This window comes from Ammodytes marinus, assembly GCF_949987685.1.
Source record: "Ammodytes marinus genome assembly, chromosome: 14".
Taxonomy (NCBI): Eukaryota; Metazoa; Chordata; class Actinopteri; order Uranoscopiformes; family Ammodytidae; genus Ammodytes; species Ammodytes marinus.
The window spans coordinates 27,184,631-27,203,402 of NC_137218.1; the positions used below are offsets into that span (position 1 = coordinate 27,184,631).

Genomic DNA, 18,772 nt, shown 5'->3' on the forward strand with positions numbered 1-18,772 from the left:
ACAATCAGGTGCGCACGTGAAGTGACGTCACATCAACGAAGCCTCCATATGAAAACAAACATGGATGCGACGGATATAAAAGCAAGAGCCAAGATCAAGGCGCAATTTTATGATGAAATAAAAGAGTTAAAGTATGTCCCAATAGTATGCCTACTGCATCCTAACTAGATTATTTTTTATCGTTGGATGTAGTATGTAGAATAGAAAAAAGAAAGAGTGCGATACGGAACGCAGGGATTGTGTGATCTGCTTATGTTGGGTATTTAACAACGTCAGATGTAGATCTTATACACTTATATTAACATAAATAAATCGCTTACTTCACCTTTGCTTTTTTTTGACCCAGCACCTGTAGAGGTTTTTTCTGATGTGCATCCTCATCAATCGGTCATGAACAGTTTGGAGAACACGACACCTTTTGTTTTTGATGTTCTGTTGAGCCAATGGAAGCGCAGTGCCACCTGCTCAGCACAAGCCTTTGGTTTTCAACATTGAATCATAATGATGGAGAAAATGTGCAACTTGCACAACCTGTTTAGACCGAGGTCTTTCTACTGTTGCTTACCTATTCACTTGCCCTTGTGGTTTCTAGCCCAGGTGGCTTTGAGGCCCTGTTTCCAACTAGGATTATGATGTGATTTTGGTCATCTGATCACAAGTGGCCAGCTCTCAGTCCGTGTGTTCACACTTGTCTTTTCACATGTGACTTCTTTGTCTACTTGTGATCGGATACCATTTACCCGCTCTGTATGGAAAGTGTAAGTGTTGGACACAGAACAGTGTACATGGGCCATGAGATAAAGTATGTGACTCTGAAACCACCAAATGGAATTTTGTTTTCCCTAAAGCATAGAAAAGTTACATATAAAATACATAGCAGAAAGGGGCCTTTAGCGTCCCTGTTATTCAGGATTTTCCTCACCGTCTGCAGTTTGCATTGGGACTATCTATCTATCTTGATGGGAAGTAATTCCAGAGAAATCTGCTCCCACAGAGAAAATACAACCATTGTTTCAAATCTTACAACTATATATATATATATATATAGCTAACCTGAAAAAAGAACAAGACATCTGAATAAATAACAAGATAAATTATCTTTATTTCCACGTCTTTGTCATTTATAAAATTATGTGTCCACAAATTAATATTAACAAGGCAATTACACAGAATCCTTTTTTAATGTCTCAGAGGTGGAATGCGGGCTCTAGAGATTGATTGTTTACTTGTCTTACGTAGACAAAGAATAAAGGGAAGTGTAATGTGGGTCGTTGTTGATGTAAGCCTGATCACTCCTTCATTGCTAATTAAAGTTGGCAGATCTTTTTTTTTTTTTTTTTTTACAGAGGACAATGGGTTAGTACCACACTGGAGGAGGCTTGTCTCTAGAGCCTGCATCCACACCAAGCCCTTCAATGCACAGTCATTAAAACTTCATATCCCAGGATTCATCACTGCTTTATCGCTCAGTGTAAACCAGACACAGTTTCATTCACAAAACCTCTTAAACATTCTCATACCAGGTAACCACCACTGAAATGATCAGAGTCATCGTTACAATCTTCTCTATAAGCGTGATTCTTGTCTTATCTTAAACATGATAACATAGTATTCGGGTTTTCCCCCCCACTACAGTAAAAGACACAAAAAAAAACCCAGCAACTGTAAAAACCAAACGGAAACAATGAAAGAAACAAACTTTTCTATTCTAAGGAAAAAAAATCTAAAAAATGATAGATAGATAGCCATGTGCTCAAAGAAATAAAAAGAGAAAAAGAAAACTTTTTTTCTTGCAAGTCTGTCTGTCGTTGGTAAGATGGTTTGGTTTGATATATGCATGGTTATCAAAAAATGTTAATATTATATACCGTATACGTTATTATTACAGTAACAAGGTTTTCCATGCGATCATATTTCTCATCTTCTGTACAGAGAGTTGAGGATTCAGTAGTAAATAACAAGGCTATACAGATCTATTATAGTGCCCAGTGGCCAGAGTGCCAGCAATGTTACAGAGCCATGGAGACCTGGGACTGGTACAGGGGTGGTGGGGGGCACCTTCTCTTGGTTGGTGAAATATAAAGATCTCAACAAAGAAAGTGAAGAAAATCACTGGACAATAAAAGCTGTTTTAATGTCAAGTATAATCACAATCAAGCCGCCATTTTTTCTTGCTTCCACTGTCCAATTAGAGTACGGCTGTGAACGAGCTTCCACCTAATTTTTTTCTTTTCGCTGCACAGTCAGTGACACTGCCAACAGTACGTTTTACAATAATGAACCAAAGGAGAGCATAATATGGAAGTTTAAAGATGATCACCAAACGACAATATACTGTAGATCAATTTAACTACATACAGTCCGGTATATGTGTGTGTTTAAGGATGGATTTTTATTGCAGGTAGCACTCTTTTTGAAATCAGGACTGGAAGCAAGAAATGGAAGGAGAAGGAAGGAGGAGCTGCACAGTGGGTCAATAACTCTTGGTTCATTTAAGAAAAGGAAACACTTTATGATTAGAGTACACTTATTAACTTGTAGTTAATGCTTAGTAAATACTAAACATTAACTCATCATTAACAAACCGTTAATAACTGATAAGCCAATGCTTAATTAGCATTGACCAAGCATTAACTAACGGTTATTAACTAAGCATTAATTAACAGTTAATTCCTGTACCCATATTGTCAATTGTTACCAAAAGAGAACATCTTTACCAGGCAACAGTGCCCTTAAAAGTTGGCGTATTAATTAATTTGAAGCAACTGACAGAATGCACAGATTCCTATTTCCCGCCTGTTATTTCTTTGAATGTGCACACTCTGCTCCATACTATATGGAAGCAACAGGAGACCAAACACACACCGCCCAAAGCCAGTCCACAGAGCGCCACAGCCCTGATGATAAAAAAAACAACCCATAATTAAGACTTAAAAACACAATCCAAAAAACCCAGTGGGCTCGTTCAGTCAAATACATTACTATTTAGTCATTTATATAAAACAATACCCAAGTGAGTCACTAAAGCAGTGAGAGAGCAGGAAGAGCTGAGGGGAGCAGCGCACACACACAAGCAAGCACAAAGAAAATGAAAGGTTTTAAACACGTCTCCCACCAGGTGGTCCTAAGAGCTCAGGTGATCACAATGAATATCACTGTTGTATGTAGGGTTGGTTGTAAGGGTAATTTAAAAAAGGTGTGCAGAAAAAAACATTCATTTCGAAACCACATATTCAATGTGGAGGTACGGTGGGCTGTATAAGGCATGGATGATCAATGTGCTTAAAAGGAATAGTTCAACATTTTTAACGTTTGACCTGGTCCCCAAGTCTTTCCGTTTGAGCGAAGCTAACCTCGATGAGCGACCTTTGCCCATTTCTATATCCAAAAATGCATGCGGGGTAACAGGACCGGTTCCTGCTGTCTTTTCTTGAGCCGGAGAGTGAGGCAAAAAGTGTTGGACTATTCCTTTAATGTATAAATGATTGATGAGCGAGGGAGACAATCAGAGCAGTTTACTCGCCAATCCTTAACTTCACCTGAACTTCAACATCCGTGCCATTCAACGGACGAATGGCCTGGAGTCAAATTAGGCAAATACATTTTTAGGTCAGGCTGTACGCACACACCCCCTTAGCATGGTGCATTGCTAGGAATAAGTGAACACATTAAAACGGTTGATTAATAGAACAGCAAGGTCATCATCTTGTTCAAAACTACCTTTGATTTTATTTATGTGACAGCAGTAGGCTTTACTGAAATGCTGGTTGTGGGCTGCTGTTTGACATTTATAGTATTGACATTTTTCTTGATAGATTTTTCTGTCTGCGAGCTGACCTCAGCTCCTCCAATGAGAGAGCTTGAGAGGAAGCGGCCAAGCAGCGTAAAGCTATTCACACCTTTATATAGTTGGAGCAACATCTCAACATCCCAACTACAGAGGGTGACAGAGAGAGAGAGAGAGAGAGAGAAGGAGGGAGAAGGAGAGGGAGAGAGAGGCAGACAGGAGAGTAATTCGGCATGAACACACAACGGCTAATGTGGCAGAGTATTTCGCAGAGTAGAGCGCTGAAGGAACCAGCGGGCTGTGTATTTACTGGCCAGAGATAGGATTGTGCTGATTTAGGCCGTGCCCCTGCAGAGCTGGGCAGGAAACCCCCTGTGCCAGTAAGAGTGGGTGGCAGAACGCTGGGCAGTATACCCTCCAGATTAATGTCACACATATATGAACAATGGCTGGCTGTTGACACCTTTTGCTTTCTCGCTTATGTTCCTCTTTTGCCAGTGTGTGTACAACCAGTCTGTTCCTTCACAGCAGGCTTCTCCATCCCTCTGTCTGTCTCTGTGCTAATTTAAACCCAACCCTCCCCACACGCGCGCGCACACAGGCACACACAGGCACACACACACACTTATCGACCCCTCCATTTCCCTGTCCTCCCTCTCTTTCCCTCCCCAAAGTCCAGTTAGTGCACCACTTCCCTTTTAGCACAGCACAGCCAAAAAAGGAAAAAAAGGAGCAGGTATCTTTAGAAAGCAGAGCCTCGGGGCAGTTTTCATTCCCATTATTATTTTTTTACTTCTGCGGTTGTTTCACATTCTTGCTAAATATAAAGCCTGCATTTGGCCGTTTTTTTCTCTCATACTCACACACACACACACACACACACACACACACACACACACACACACACACACACACACACACACACACACACACACACACACACACACACACACACACACACACACACACACACACACACACACACACACACACACACACACACACACACACACACACACACACCTATGTCACTTTTAGGGTATTGAAGTAGACTTACATTCCTTTCCTGGAGACTTAGCCTAAACATAACCAGTACTTAGCCTATAACTCCAACTCTACCAACCCCTTACCCTAACATTAAGCACTGACTACAAAATCAGCGTTTTTCTAATGGGGGGGGGGATATGGTTTTTGTCACCAATTGCAGAGGTTGTCCTTAATCAACTGGTTTTAAGTCAAGTGTGTGTCTCTGAAAGTGAATTAAGTCAAACACACACACACAGACACACACACACACACACACACACACACACACACACACACAAACAGCTCATTTACTCACACACTCGTACGAAGCCGTTACCACAGGCACACTCGCTCTCATGCAAGCCCCTGCTCATTTGCTAGTGGTCATATTATCGGACATGCAGGAGTGGGGGATAGGCAGGAGGACAGGGAAGAGAAAGGGCTCCTAGCTCCTAAAAGGGAAGAGGGCTGGGAGTGTGTCTAAAGTGTGTGAGTGTGTTGAGGGAGAGGTCTTAGTTCCGCTGCCATCTCCTTCGATATTTCTTGTCCTCGTCACCTGGCGGGGAAAGGAGAAAAAGAAAGTCAATTAGAAGTCATAGCTAACTAGTGCGATCAGTTTAATAGCTGCCAGTGTTCTAGTAGAGAGGAAGGCATAGGGAGAAGTCAGGAATAGAGTACCTTTTTCACAGAAGGTGAGATAAAAATAATTTAGGCTAAGTTAGAGAAAAAAAGGAGAAAAAAAGAGCAGAAGAGAGTTGTTAATAGTAAAAATAAGATAAATAAATATACAATTAACAATCTCAAAAGCATTCACTGATTTGAATAAACTACACCAACTTATTAAAGATGTCCGACTTCGGAGCCCAGAAATGGTGAATTGAAAAAGGAGAGAGAGAAACAAAAGGCCCAACATACCTTCTAAATGGTTCCTGGAGATATATTTCAGTGCCTCATCCAGGAGGATGACTGGGAAGGAGATCTTTAGGACCACCATCCACTGGGACCAGTGCAGAGGGGTCACCTGGAAGATCAACTGAAGGACAGAGAGAGACAAAATAATCAGTCAGAGGAATCCATAAACAGAGCTACAATAGACACTGTCCCTGCGTTCCCGAATCATATACTCTTTCTTTTTTCTATTCTACATACTACATCTGACAATAAAAATAATCTAGTTAGGATGCAGTAGGCATACTATTGGGACATACTTTGACTTGTTTTATTTCATCATAACATTGCGCCTTGATCTTGCCTCTTGCTTTTATATCCGTCGCATCCCCGTTTGTTTTCATATGGAGGCTCTGTTGTGTGATGTCACTTCACGTGCGCACTGGAATATGGGTCAGATTCGCCCAAATAGGGTGCTGTTTTCGACACTAAAAATCTTGGCCGGATGTAGTAGAACATCCGGGTACTTCTAACCATCCTAAATCTGGCCACAAGAATCGCACATCCTAAATCTTATTTCTACGTACTAAATAGTAGAAAGTATGCGATTGGGAATGCAGGGTCAGTAACGAAGCCGTTTCTACAGTGGCCCTGAAGGCTCAACTGTTGCACTGCAACTGAAGTCAACAAAGAGGAGCAAAGAGACAACAGAACATCTTGACCAATTTGACAACACAGGCACAGCATTTAGAAAAAAGTGGAGCGCAAAGTGAAATACACTTCATAGAGAAATGTTCATTTGAACAGAACACAACGGAAACTAGAACTACTAAATGGTTGAATGCATCAGAGGCATTACATACAATTGCCGAACGGTGAAAGTACAGTGGTGGTATAGAGGCTTTAAAGAAGGTAAAGCTCCTAAGAAGCTACAATATGGTACAAGGCCTGAATGACCTGACAATATGTAAGGTTGCAGTAACTATTCAGTTCACCCTCAAGTCCAAATGTAGTTTGTGCTAAATTGGTTAAAAAACCTTCAATGCATTCTATTTTAAAATGTAATCAGTTTATCCTTTAGTCAAGGTGGGAAAGCGTATTTGAGCTGTTCATGAGGCATGAAGTCACAGTGACCTCGACCTTTGACCTCTAAAATCTATTTTAATTAGTTTAGTTCATCATTGAGTCAGTTTGTGCAAACTTTGAAGAAGATCCGTCACATCGTTATTCGAGGGCAAAGATATTGAACTCACAATACACAAGGTGACAGTGACCTTGACCTTTGACCTTTGAAGTGGAATCAGTTAATCATAAATGTGTTTGTACGGACAACCCGAAAACATAATGCCTCCGTGACGAACACACCGGCTGTTCTTAGTAATCCACCCCCCCCCCGTCCCCCGCCCCCAGGAAATGTGGCAGTTTTGTAAACACGTTTTGTCTGACTTGCCGTTTGTGGATTTGGCAGATGTTACTGTACAATGCTAATTGGGTTGGTGTTTGCTTGTGCTTTGTCTATTTGCATGTGCGTTGAGCTTTTTCTTCCAATGTATTAGAAACAACACTCATGTCAACATTGTCTCAATAAGAAAAACTGCCTTTTAAAAACCAGTGACATGCACAGGGGCGTGATATTTAACTCCCCCATAGACCCACAGTGACCTGTAGAAAGAGCTCTTACCGGCAAAGGCTCCACATAGAGGATGAGGAAGTGCAGGGAGAGGGAGAGGATGATGGCTCCCAGCAGCCACACATTGACCCAGGGAGGCATCCTGACCAGGGACTGGTTCTCAGACAAACTGTGCGGATAGATCAAAACATGTTGACAACGTGGCCGCTCAGCTGGACGCTAGAGACTTACATGGACGTTTTTCTATCACGCTGCAAGGATGAAGGGAGAAAGACTGTGGCAAGCTGACATACTTAAAGGAGTACTTCTTCACCCATATGGAACCGGCGTTCTATCATTATAAAATCACTTAATAATATAATGAATGAGGTTTTTCTTCCCTTACTCTTCCCCTGGCCCAGCTGTCCTTTTAATCCTAACCAAATGTTTGCACATTTATACAACAAAGGATCTCAGAGTTCAAAACACCTTCATATTTACACCGGTGAAGTAGGTCTTTAAGGATTCAACTGCATTGCAAATGAAGAAAACATTTCATCTGAATATCCAACACTAGTAGCAAGTCTCCCTCCTCCTATGAGTGGAGACGTGTTGTTTTCTGTCTCTCATCCGTCGAGCTGGGCTATATTTTGAACATTCCCTTGTTTCTCCAGATTCTTTCCTAAATGAGACATTAGCATGTGTTACTACGGGGAGATCCTGACAGAGTTTCTCCATGAGCAATCCTGGCAAAAACAAGGGAACTTTTCCCCTTCATACCACGTTCCCTTTTATTTTCGGCCTCCACCAAATAAACATTATTCCATTTCTTAAGATGTGTGGCTACATGCTCCATTCCTTTGCACGTGTTCCCAAAAATGCAGAATCTAAACTACTCTGCTGGTTATAAACAGCAACATTAAGGCCCTTTCAGCAGTGGAAATAGTAGGTTCTTATGATAATGGATCTGTTTTTCTGTCATGGCGATTTCTTTCTCAAAGGGAGGGCTTGTCCTGTTGGATAAATATGCCGCCGGCCGTGACATTTAATAATAATAATAATAATAATAATAATAATAATAATAATAATAATAATAATATACTTAATTTATATAGCGCTTTCTCGCACTCAAAGCGCTTTACATAGGTGCACAACAGTAAACAAACAAAAGAAAAAAAAAAGTTGATGGGGCTTGGGTTGGTGGGTGATCTAGGCGTAGGCAGAGGAGAAGAGATTTAAGGAGTGTTCAGTGAGACGGGTGACTGACCTGTTGAGTGCGTTGAACATTTCGATGGTGACCAGCACAGACAGGGCCATGGTGGTGGGGTAGCGTGACTCGAACACCTCACAGTCGATTCCCTTGAACATGGGGTTATCCTCGGTGCACTGCATGAAGTGTCTCTGTACAGAGGGACAGACCACAGTGAGTAGTTGTATGTGTGTGTGTGCGTGAGTGTGTCTGTGTGTGCGTGCCTGTGTGATGGTGTGTGTGTGTGTGCATGTGCAAGCGTGTGTGATGGTGTGTGTGCATGTGTGTGTGTGTGTGTGTGTGTGTGTGTGTGTGTGATGGTGTGTCAGCAGGAAGTCACCAGGACCTCTGCGACCTGCTTTGATGGAGTTCAGATCTGATGGAGGAACAGCTGTGCCTTGCTCTCACCCCGTGTGCATTCAACCCACATGGCTCTCCCTTCCTATTGCCTTCTCTATTTCTGTAACATCGCTGGGATCACCAAGTATTACTGTGTCCAAATAGCGGGGGAATGAAATAAAAGCTTGGAGGGGGAACAACAAAATGATAGCAATAATAATTGTTTATTATGATCCATTTAAAAAAAAAAGTTCAGTGAGCGAACAAGGTAGTTATACTGGATAAGCTGCTCTTTTGACGAAAGCACAAAGAAACAGGAAACGTTGAGGATGATAGAAACAGTGGTTGGCCAAGGAAAACTTATTTCCCCTCAAAATCTGAAGATGTCCAACAGTGCCATCAGCTCAGAACTGGCAGGAACCAGTGGGGGCCAAGGTATACCCATCGAGAAGTGGTCTTCATTGAGGGTTGCAGCCAAGAAGCCACACCTCCTACATGGAAACAAGGCCAAGCGACTCAACAATGCCCGAAAACAGATAGAAACTGGGGTGCAGAAAAAGGGCAGCAGGTGGTCTGGACTGATGAGTCAATCAAAATGGAAATATTTGGCTGTAGCAGAAGGCAGTTGTTGATCGAAGGGCTGGAGAGCAGTACAATAATGAGTGTCTGCAGGCAACAGTGAGGCATGGTGGAGGTTCCTTGCAAGTTTGGGGCTGCATTTCTGTATTGGATGTGTAGATTTGGTCAGGATTAATGGTGTCCTCACTGCTGAAAACAGTAGATGGATGTACCTGGTTTGTCCAACTGGTTTGTGCCAGTTCTGAGCTGATGGAACTGCTGGATGTAGATGTCTCCTCTGTTCATAGACTGCATTTAGTTCATTTATGAAAATGATCTATTAAAACTTCCATTTTTGAAAGCATTCTGAAGTTTACGGGATTTTTTAACACCTGCCTAAAACTTCTGCAAAGTACTGTAGATTCTGAGCAGGGAGACCACGCTGGAGCATATACAAAGAGAGACTAGCCTATGTGAAAAAAAAAACCTGGTTGTGCAACTCACCAGCTGGTAGAAGGACACCTGTGGGCCTTCTTCATCATACAGGTACCACCATGTGGCAGCACTCACTGTCCCCAGACCCACATATCCTACAGGGGAAAACACTCAGAGTTACACCACTTACACCATCTGTCAGGATCAAAAGACTGAAGTCAGAGAACATATTCGAAACATTTACATTTTCTGGTGCGACCATTGCACTTAACCACGATACAGATCAACTGGGCCAAGTTTGAATGCGAATTCCCAGTGTCAATATATAAAGCTATTGTGACATTGAAGCCGCTTAAACTCAACCCCCCTTGCTGCACACGCATCCTCAACTGTTAAAACCGTAACCCGTATATATATGCTGAAGTTGGGTTTGTTAAGGTCAGAACCAAATACTACCTCCAATGGCCAGATATCTGAAGAAGAGCCAGCCGGAGATGAGTGGCTCCTTGGCGTTGCGGGGGGGCTTGTCCATGATGTCCAGGTCTGGGGGGTTGAAGCCCAGGGCTGTGGCTGGCAGGCCGTCGGTCACCAGGTTGACCCACAGCAGCTGAACTGGGATCAGCGCCTCGGGCAGACCTAGGATGGCTGTGAGGAAGATGCTGTGGAGACATGCACACACACATCAATCAGCCAGGTGTCCGTTTGCCACTTTTCACTGTCGAGGCCATTATTATCATTTCTTTTTCTTTTCAATGATTCGTTTTTGGGGGAGAGGGAGAGGGAGAGAGGGGGAGAGAGGGGGAGAGAGAGAGAGAGAGAGAGGGAGAGGGAGAGGGAGAGGGAGAGGGAGAGGGAGAGGGAGAGGGAGAGGGAGAGGGAGAGGGAGAGGGAGAGGGAGAGGGAGAGGGAGAGGGAGAGGGAGAGGGAGAGGGAGATATATATGCAGTGGGGCAGAGAGGGTTATGGCATGCAGATACGAGCCGGATTCAAAACCGGGTCCGCTGAAATGAGGAATGAGCCTTTTGGGGGTTGCATTCTTACCACTGCACCACGAGCCCCTCCCTGTCGAGGCAATTTACCAATCAAATGATCTTTTGTTATATTTCATAAAGAAATACAGAACACCCAGAGAGCCAAGGGTGGCTAAGGAGTCCGACCCAAAACATCTCTCCAATCACAGAATTTAACATAAGTTTACAGGATATTTGAACAGCCAGATTTCAGTTTTCCAGTAAGTAATATTGACCCCTTACAAAACGTTTGTTCATCTGTTATGGCAAAACGGCTATCTTTTATTCTTCCTAAAACAACTTCCAACAAACAGCCCTTTATTTCTTTTTGAGAAAACAACACCACCAGTTCCTTCTCTATAAACGTCCTAAGTCCCAAATGCATTTAGAACTCAATATATGATTAATAACTGAATGCACATACATAGTTCTATGATAAATTGCCATCACACTCACCAGACCACTTCTCCCACATTAGAGGAGATGAGGTATCTGATGAACTGCTTCATGTTGTTGTAGATGGCCCGGCCCTCCTCCACAGCGGCCACTATGGTAGAGAAGTTATCGTCGGACAGCACCATCTCAGAGGCTGACTTGGCCACGGCTGTGCCCGAGCCCATGGCGATGCCTATCTCTGCTTTCTTTAAGGCGGGCGCGTCGTTCACACCATCCCCTGTCTGTCAATAGGAGGGGTTTACATTTGTGTAACACTAGTAGGCAACCCTTCAAAGAAAGGCAATGCAAAGAAGCTACAATATCAAGGTCACTGGCATCTGACGATTTGTAAGGTCGCAGTGATTTTGGAGATCAAAATCTATTACGTTAAACTTTAGGTTAAAAAGGCAGTAGCTCAGTCTGTGAGGACTTGGGTTAGAGACCGCAGGGTCGCTGGTTCAAGTCCAGCACGAACACGTTGCATCACATGTTAGAGTGTGCTCCAAGATTAATGGAGTTCAGCACAAGGACTTTTCAAGAACAATTGAGGAGAAAAAGGCAGCTGAGAAGGCACTTTTAAATGACTATTTTTGAAAGTAAATTTTCCTCTGGTGATCATAAATGACTATTTTTGAAAGTAAATTTTCCTCTGGTGATCATAAATGACATGTAACAGCAAACGAGACCATCAGTGCAAAGAACGCTATGTTTATATAGCTTTTCTTAATAGTTTTGTCCGGGTACGCTCACCCAGGAACAACAGCTGGCGTGGTAAAAACACTACCACTTTTGTCCACAGGGGCCACTAGAAACAAAACAAACTCAAAGTTCCTTGTAGACACTTTCCTTTGATTTGATTATTGGTTGACTGTTTTTTTCATGGTGGACGTTACACATGAATGATTATCCCTTTAATCAAAGTTGTCCGAATCTAAAAATCTGAATTCTCCTTACCATGGCAGTGATCTCGTCGAAGGACTGCAAGTAGCCCACGATCTTGGACTTGTGAGCGGGCTCCACGCGGGCGAAGCAGCGCGCCCGCTTGACGGCCTCTCTCTGGCCGTCCAGCGGCAGGTCGTCAAACTCCCGCCCCGTGTAGGCCTTGCCCGTCACCTCCTCCTCCTCGCCGAAGATGCCGATGCGCCGGCAGATGGCCACGGCCGTGCCCTTGTTGTCCCCGGTGATCATGATGACGCGTATGCCCGCCTCGTTGCACAGCTTGATGGAGCCGATCACCTCCTTCCTGGGCGGGTCCAGCATGCCCACACAGCCCACGAACGTCAGGCCCAACTGATGGGACACACACAAAATTCAGTTTTTCTTTTAAACGTCACATGGTGGTGGGCGATATAGCCTCAACATTTTACAACGATATTTCTGACAATATTATGGTGGCGCTGAGCATTCAGCAAAAAATAAATAAAAAATCTCACCTTATGTATAGCCATTAGGACACCAGGATCTCGTAATTATGAGAAAAGATCTCGTAATGACGACATCAGGATCACCCCTCTCATTCATCAGCTCAGATTGAGGCTTTGGGAAATATTGATGTTTCTTAAAAGTGAGGAGGGCATTATGAATATGTCAACATCTAAAGTCTTTGGGACTGTTCAGGCGGAAAGTTGATAGCGTTGGATATGCTCATCGTTGCCGTCTTGCAGCCAGCCAAGTTATTGATGAATAAGAGGGGTGATCCTGATGTCGTAATTACGAGATCCCGGTGTGCTAATTGCTAGATAAGGTGAGACTTTTATTTTTATTTTCTGAATGCTCATTTCCCAAAACTATTTCTTGATATTCAGGAAATGTGAGCCAGTTTCTTTTAAACAGCAGCTGGTCCTGCAGTGCTCTACTGTACCTCATACTGAACAAACTTGCTGGAGTTCTCCAAGTCCATGTCTTCTTTGCGTGGAGGGTTGTCATGAGTGGCCAGTGCCAGGCAACGCAGTGTGTCCCTGCCCGTCCCCCAGTCCCTGATCCTGGACATCAGCTTGTCCCTCATGCCTGGAGTCAGTTTGACCTTCTCTGTCCCAACACGCAGGTACTCACACCGCTCCATCACACTCTCTGGAGCACCCTGGAAATGGGGGGCAGATTGAATTAAGTCAAGAGAATTTTTTATTTTTTTTTAATATCATCATGAAATTTTGCCTGTTGATTACTTATACATTTTGTTATGAATGTTTGAATAAATATGCAAATTGGTCAATATCTACCTAATTATGAAAATGTGCATCTCTTTAAAACTAAAAATCTAGATGTTGGATATATAGATAATTTTTACAACATACAAGCGTCCACAGTTTTTACAGAACAAATTTTGGATACAGCCTTTTGAAAACAAAATACTATGTAAAGGTCTGAGAAATGCTTTTTCAGCTTGTTTTTTTGAGTCTTGCCTTGATGAACATCTTGCTCTGGGAGCCAGGCTTGACGGGGGTGCAGTAGACAGACATGGACTTGCGGTCCCGAGAGAACTCCAGGGTGAACTCCTTCTTCATCAGCTGCTTGATGACCTGATGGATGGAGAGGTGGGGGGGAAGAGGAGTGAAATGATGAAGGGAGGAGGAGGAGAGGTACGTGGCAATTTAGGGATGGGACCGATCTGATCCAATAATGGTATCTAGTACTGATATCGAACTGACCACTCTGATTTCTTTTGTATGAAAATTATTTTGGGTATGAAAATTTTTTAAATTTGAAGACCTCAGCTATTTCATATAGAACACATTACAAATAATTAAGCAGTTAAAACGTTGAGATCTGATGTTCTTCTGTATTCAAAGCATTCAAAGCAGTTCAGAAAAAAACGCTCTTTTAAATCAGAATTGCTGTGTTGCTTTAGCCTTCCTAACCTTTCACATAACATCACCAACAACAACCTACAAATGTATAATATTTATGACATTGGACAGTATCTGTATCGGCCGGATATCCAAAACCCAGATATAGGAATCGGATCGTACTGAAAAATAGTGGATGGGTGCATCTCTAGGTGGCATAGAGGCAGAGCTGGAGCTAAGGAGCTGTATTGGTGTGCAGACGTCAGGCCAGCAGCAGCATGTGAGTGAGAGCTTTGGCCCAGACACTGACAGCTGTAGGATGAGACTTTAGACAGAGCACTCAGCCACACACTGTCTGGCTGCATGCCTCAGATGTCTGTGTTCAACAGCACAATGATTATCATGTGGACTGGGCCGAGGACAGTTGGCAATAACAGCTGGAAGTACAGGTGCATATAATAAGAATATCATGGAAAAGTTTTAGTTTTTTCTTTAATTTAAACGTTTATATATTTTTTGAATTCATTACACTAAGGGAAATATTTCAGGCCTGTGATGTTTTCATTTAGATGATAAATGACCTGCCCACAGTGCCAAAACCACTAGTAACTGGTTGGCCATGGGATTACTCTGCTTGATTGGCCAGCCAACTAGAGAATCTATGGGCTATTGTCAAGAGGAAGATGAGACACACCAGACCCAACAAGCAGAAGTCCACTATCAAAGTGACCTTGGCTTCCAGGTATAATATTCTTACTATATGAGATGCACCTGTTTAAAGGAAACAACAGCAACATGCTAACGGGGAGGTAAAGCTATATACTGGAGGTCCCTGGGTGGGAGGATGGCCTAGAGGACACAGGGGTCCACTAGTAATCATGATCAAAAGAAGCTGGTTGGTCCCCCTTCGAAAAAAAACAAATGTCAAATTAGCGCTGTGTGCAATTGACTTAGACTGTGTTACAAATCACATACTCTTTCTTTTTACTACACTACATACTAAAGTACAGAAGAGTTTTAGGGCCACAGGAGAGAAAATAAATCAGATAAGGAAGATTTTCTTTCATTATGTCGAGAAATGTCAAAAATAAAGACAAATACTGCAAAATGCAATTGGAGTTAGTGGGGCATCTAGGTATATTTGCAATATACCTAGATGCAATTGACGTGCATGTATTGGGACATGCCATTCCTGGCATACTAAATAGTATGGAAGAATAGGGATTGGAACGCAGTGTTACTTCCTTTAAGTAGGAACACAACATTCAGCCTAACAATGCCCCCTGTTACCAACTCTCTATTTTCTGCATTGAGTGGTAAACCTTGTTCCACCAGCAGGTGTCCCTCTAGTTCAGAGACTGAGCTGATCCCAGTACACATGAAAGTCTTAAAAGGTTAACCTTGATCCTGCTCTCTGTGCAGCCAGGGACCGTGTGATGTACACACTCCAAAACATCTGACGGATGTCCTGACGTCTGTCCCTGTGACAAACATCTCCTCTGTCGCACAGGGACAGACATGGGAGTTTGTCTTGGCATGGCATGCTGGGAAATGATTATCCTCCTTTTTCCCCTCTCTCTCTTTTCTAGCTGCTGTGTGCCAAGCGTACATTTGTTATAGTTAAGGGTTATCTTTAATCTAAAGTCACTGATCTAAAATTAGCTGAGCATACATGGTATTCGTAAGAATGTACAAAGTTTTCCATTGAGAAAGACACTTAGCTTTCTGTTCAGATGGTTGAATTCAAACCAGGCTCCTGCTGCTCTACCCTTCTTACTCATCTGAGACTTACCCTGCGTTCCAATCCCCATACTTCCATACTATTTAGTATGCCAGAAAAAGATTTAGGATGTCCCAATACATGCACGTCAATTGTAGTATGCTGAAAATACACAAATACTCCACTAACTCTAATAGTATTTTGGAGTATTCATCTTTATTCTTAACATCTATAAACATAATAAAAAAGAAATTTGATTTTTTTTTCTCTCCTGTGGCCCTAAAGCTCTTCGGTACTTTAGTATCTAGTAGTAAAAAGAAAAAGTATGTGATTTGGAACGCAGGGAGTGTCAGTGGCAAGCTTGGTTCGCTCTGGAAGGCTCAGACCCAGAGTAGCCTGACCTCAACAGAGTGGATGACAGGCCCCTCAACACTGTACCGCCACCACAAGCATAGTGACACACTGGTCATTCATACACCACTGCTTTCATGTACAGGTCAGACTCAACACTTTGCAAATTGACGTGATATCTTTTTAAAGTTACAGTGTGTAACATAGGAGTATTTAACCGCATTTAGTTGTGAGATTCTAGATCTAGACACTCCCTTGCCAAGCCCTCGATAAGGGAGAATTTACAGAAGCTACGACAGCCTTTCAAGGACAAGAAACAAGTTAATAAAGATGGATCATCCACCACTGCCTCAAGTTTTTCTACAATACCTTTTAATACCTCACTGGAACCTTACGCCTCCTAAATCTATTCAGCCCATCTTTAAGTCAGAGTTGACATTTGTGCAAACTTTGAAGAAAATCCCTCATGGCATTCTTGAGATACTGTGCTCACAAGAATGGGCCGGACTTACAGATAGATGGATGACGGACAGACCACCAGAAACATAATGCATGGAGGCATAACAAAAATGCTCCTTCTAAGATAATAGAAAAACAACTTATTTTCAAGCATAAAATAAATAAAAATAAAAACATACAAATGAATATCATATGCCATTTGTACCAAGTGTGTTCTGAAAAATGGCAATACATTCTCCACACTGTACCTTTAAGAGGTGATCAAACAGTTCTTTCTGGATATGCTGCAGCTAGCTTTTGTGCAAGATTGACCTGAACGCCAGTGTCGCAGTGGACAGACTTGCCCTGTTTTCACAGCTGTTGTAAATGACATTTCAAATATTCTCACGGGTGATGTTTTTAACTCATGACCGCACAATCTCAGGTTGACACCCTGAAGTCAAACATATATGTGTCAATCAACAACCGTGTTCCTTATGAAGCAGTCCTGGAGTAAGACACTTAATCCTGAACCAGTTGACTCCCTGCAAGTCACCTTGGGTCTGGGTAAATCAATATTTAGATACAAAATATCATCTGGCACAAATATGGGGCACTCTAGGTCATTATGTCATCCTCAACAACAGGCAGTTCACTGTGTGGTGTAATGTGAGAGTAAATACAGTCTCACTGGCATATTCACGCTGAGAAGTGCAAAAGCTAAAGCAGATATGCCAGGTGTTGAAGAAAACCATATGCTCACTGTAGTTGAATGATATAAAAAAAGAAAAAAAAAAAAAAGATCAGTACTAGACAGATCCAAACAGACCTGGTTTTTTGGACACACTAACAAAGTACTCTTCAGATTTAGCATGCCATTTTTACATCATTGTTGACTCATGGGTAACAATTTATAATAAGGGTACATTGATTAACTGTTGGCTAATGCTTACTTTAACATTAACCAAGCATGGAACTAACTGTTAAGCTTGGTTAAAGCTTAAATAAGCATTAGTTAACTAAGCCTAGTTAATTCCTAACCAAGCATTAACTAACTGTTAATAACTAAGCATTATTGGCATTATATTGTTTTTGTTTCTCAACATCAATCAATCAATCAATCAATCAATCAATCAATCTCCACGTGTAGCTTACCGAGTTGCAGGATCCAGCCCGCTCCACCTTGCTGAATCCGGAGACATCGGTCTTGAAGACGTTCATCTTCTCCACCAGGGTGGTGAGAGCCGTCTCTGTGGCTTCACCAACCTTCTCATAAACCCCTTTGGCCTAGGAGGGGAGATGGAGTGTTGGATAAAGGGACTGTTTTTACATTGAAGCAGAGTGATACAATACGCATCTGAGGAGCGATTGAGTCATTCAAGTCAGACGCCATTGATACAGATGGGAGTCAGTGATTCTGGAGAACGCTTCTTGTCAAAATCTATTTTTTTTTTAAATCACTAAATATCTCCCCACGATCCGCTTACCTGTCTGTAGTGTGTTTGTGTGTGTGCGCTGAAAAAATGATTCGGTATTAATACGCAGCCTAGGCTCTGTAAACGGGTAAGTAAACAAAGGGTATGTAATCAAAGATGGCCCATCGTAGCTAGGAACATGCCTGTTTACAGAGCTTTGGTTGTGTATAAACACTGGCTTTTTGTTCAGTGCACACACAATACAGAAAGTTACAAATAGTGAAGAGATATTCAAGAGATAACAAGTGTTCTCCAGAATGGCTGACTCCATCTTTATGTGAATAATCCTCTTGAAAATGACACAAGAATGATTCCAGAGCAGATGTGTCCGTCACTCGCCTCCACGTTGAGTCAGACATGCAAAGTGATTTTTGTTAAGTGTGTGGCCTCAACAGCTGTGAGGTGGAGCGGGTGAGGTGAAGCAATAATGGTGTACCACATGTTATTTTTCTTCTTTTTTGACCGAGCATTAACAGCAATAAAACGCCTAGCTACCCCTCTAGCACTCTGTATCTCTGTATCTCCCCAGTGTTTCCCATTTGAATCTCACTCCAAAGGCCGTTTAATCAGAAACGCACAAAACTGCTGGTAAAACAAGCATTTAGGAGATCAGACACAGTTAGTCTGGGGATGAGTGATGAGAACAGACTTCTCCCTAGGCCCTTC

General features: G+C 42.4%; 1 protein-coding gene across 2 annotated transcripts in view; it reads right to left on the reverse strand.

Moving 5' to 3' along the window:
* atp2a3 (ATPase sarcoplasmic/endoplasmic reticulum Ca2+ transporting 3) overlaps nucleotides 1–18,772 on the reverse strand; it is a 333,837-nt gene that overhangs the window by 275,920 nt on the left and 39,145 nt on the right. The window contains exons 11-21 of one of the 2 annotated variants that reach the window (XR_013845186.1): nucleotides 17,787–17,918; nucleotides 13,739–13,855; nucleotides 13,198–13,416; nucleotides 12,291–12,626; nucleotides 11,358–11,578; nucleotides 10,348–10,550; nucleotides 9,961–10,046; nucleotides 8,578–8,711; nucleotides 7,383–7,500; nucleotides 5,729–5,846; nucleotides 2,208–5,369 (exon numbers count right to left, since the gene is read on the reverse strand). Coding sequence is in view for 1 of the 2 variants with exons in the window: in XM_080040772.1 (XP_079896898.1) it covers nucleotides 5,326–5,369; nucleotides 5,729–5,846; nucleotides 7,383–7,500; nucleotides 8,578–8,711; nucleotides 9,961–10,046; nucleotides 10,348–10,550; nucleotides 11,358–11,578; nucleotides 12,291–12,626; nucleotides 13,198–13,416; nucleotides 13,739–13,855; nucleotides 17,787–17,918 (1,728 nt within the window). In the remaining variant the exon portion in view is untranslated. Of the gene's footprint in view, nucleotides 1–1,088; nucleotides 5,370–5,728; nucleotides 5,847–7,382; nucleotides 7,501–8,577; nucleotides 8,712–9,960; nucleotides 10,047–10,347; nucleotides 10,551–11,357; nucleotides 11,579–12,290; nucleotides 12,627–13,197; nucleotides 13,417–13,738; nucleotides 13,856–17,786; nucleotides 17,919–18,772 lie in introns of those variants that run through there. The other variant, XM_080040772.1, reaches the window with a different exon arrangement.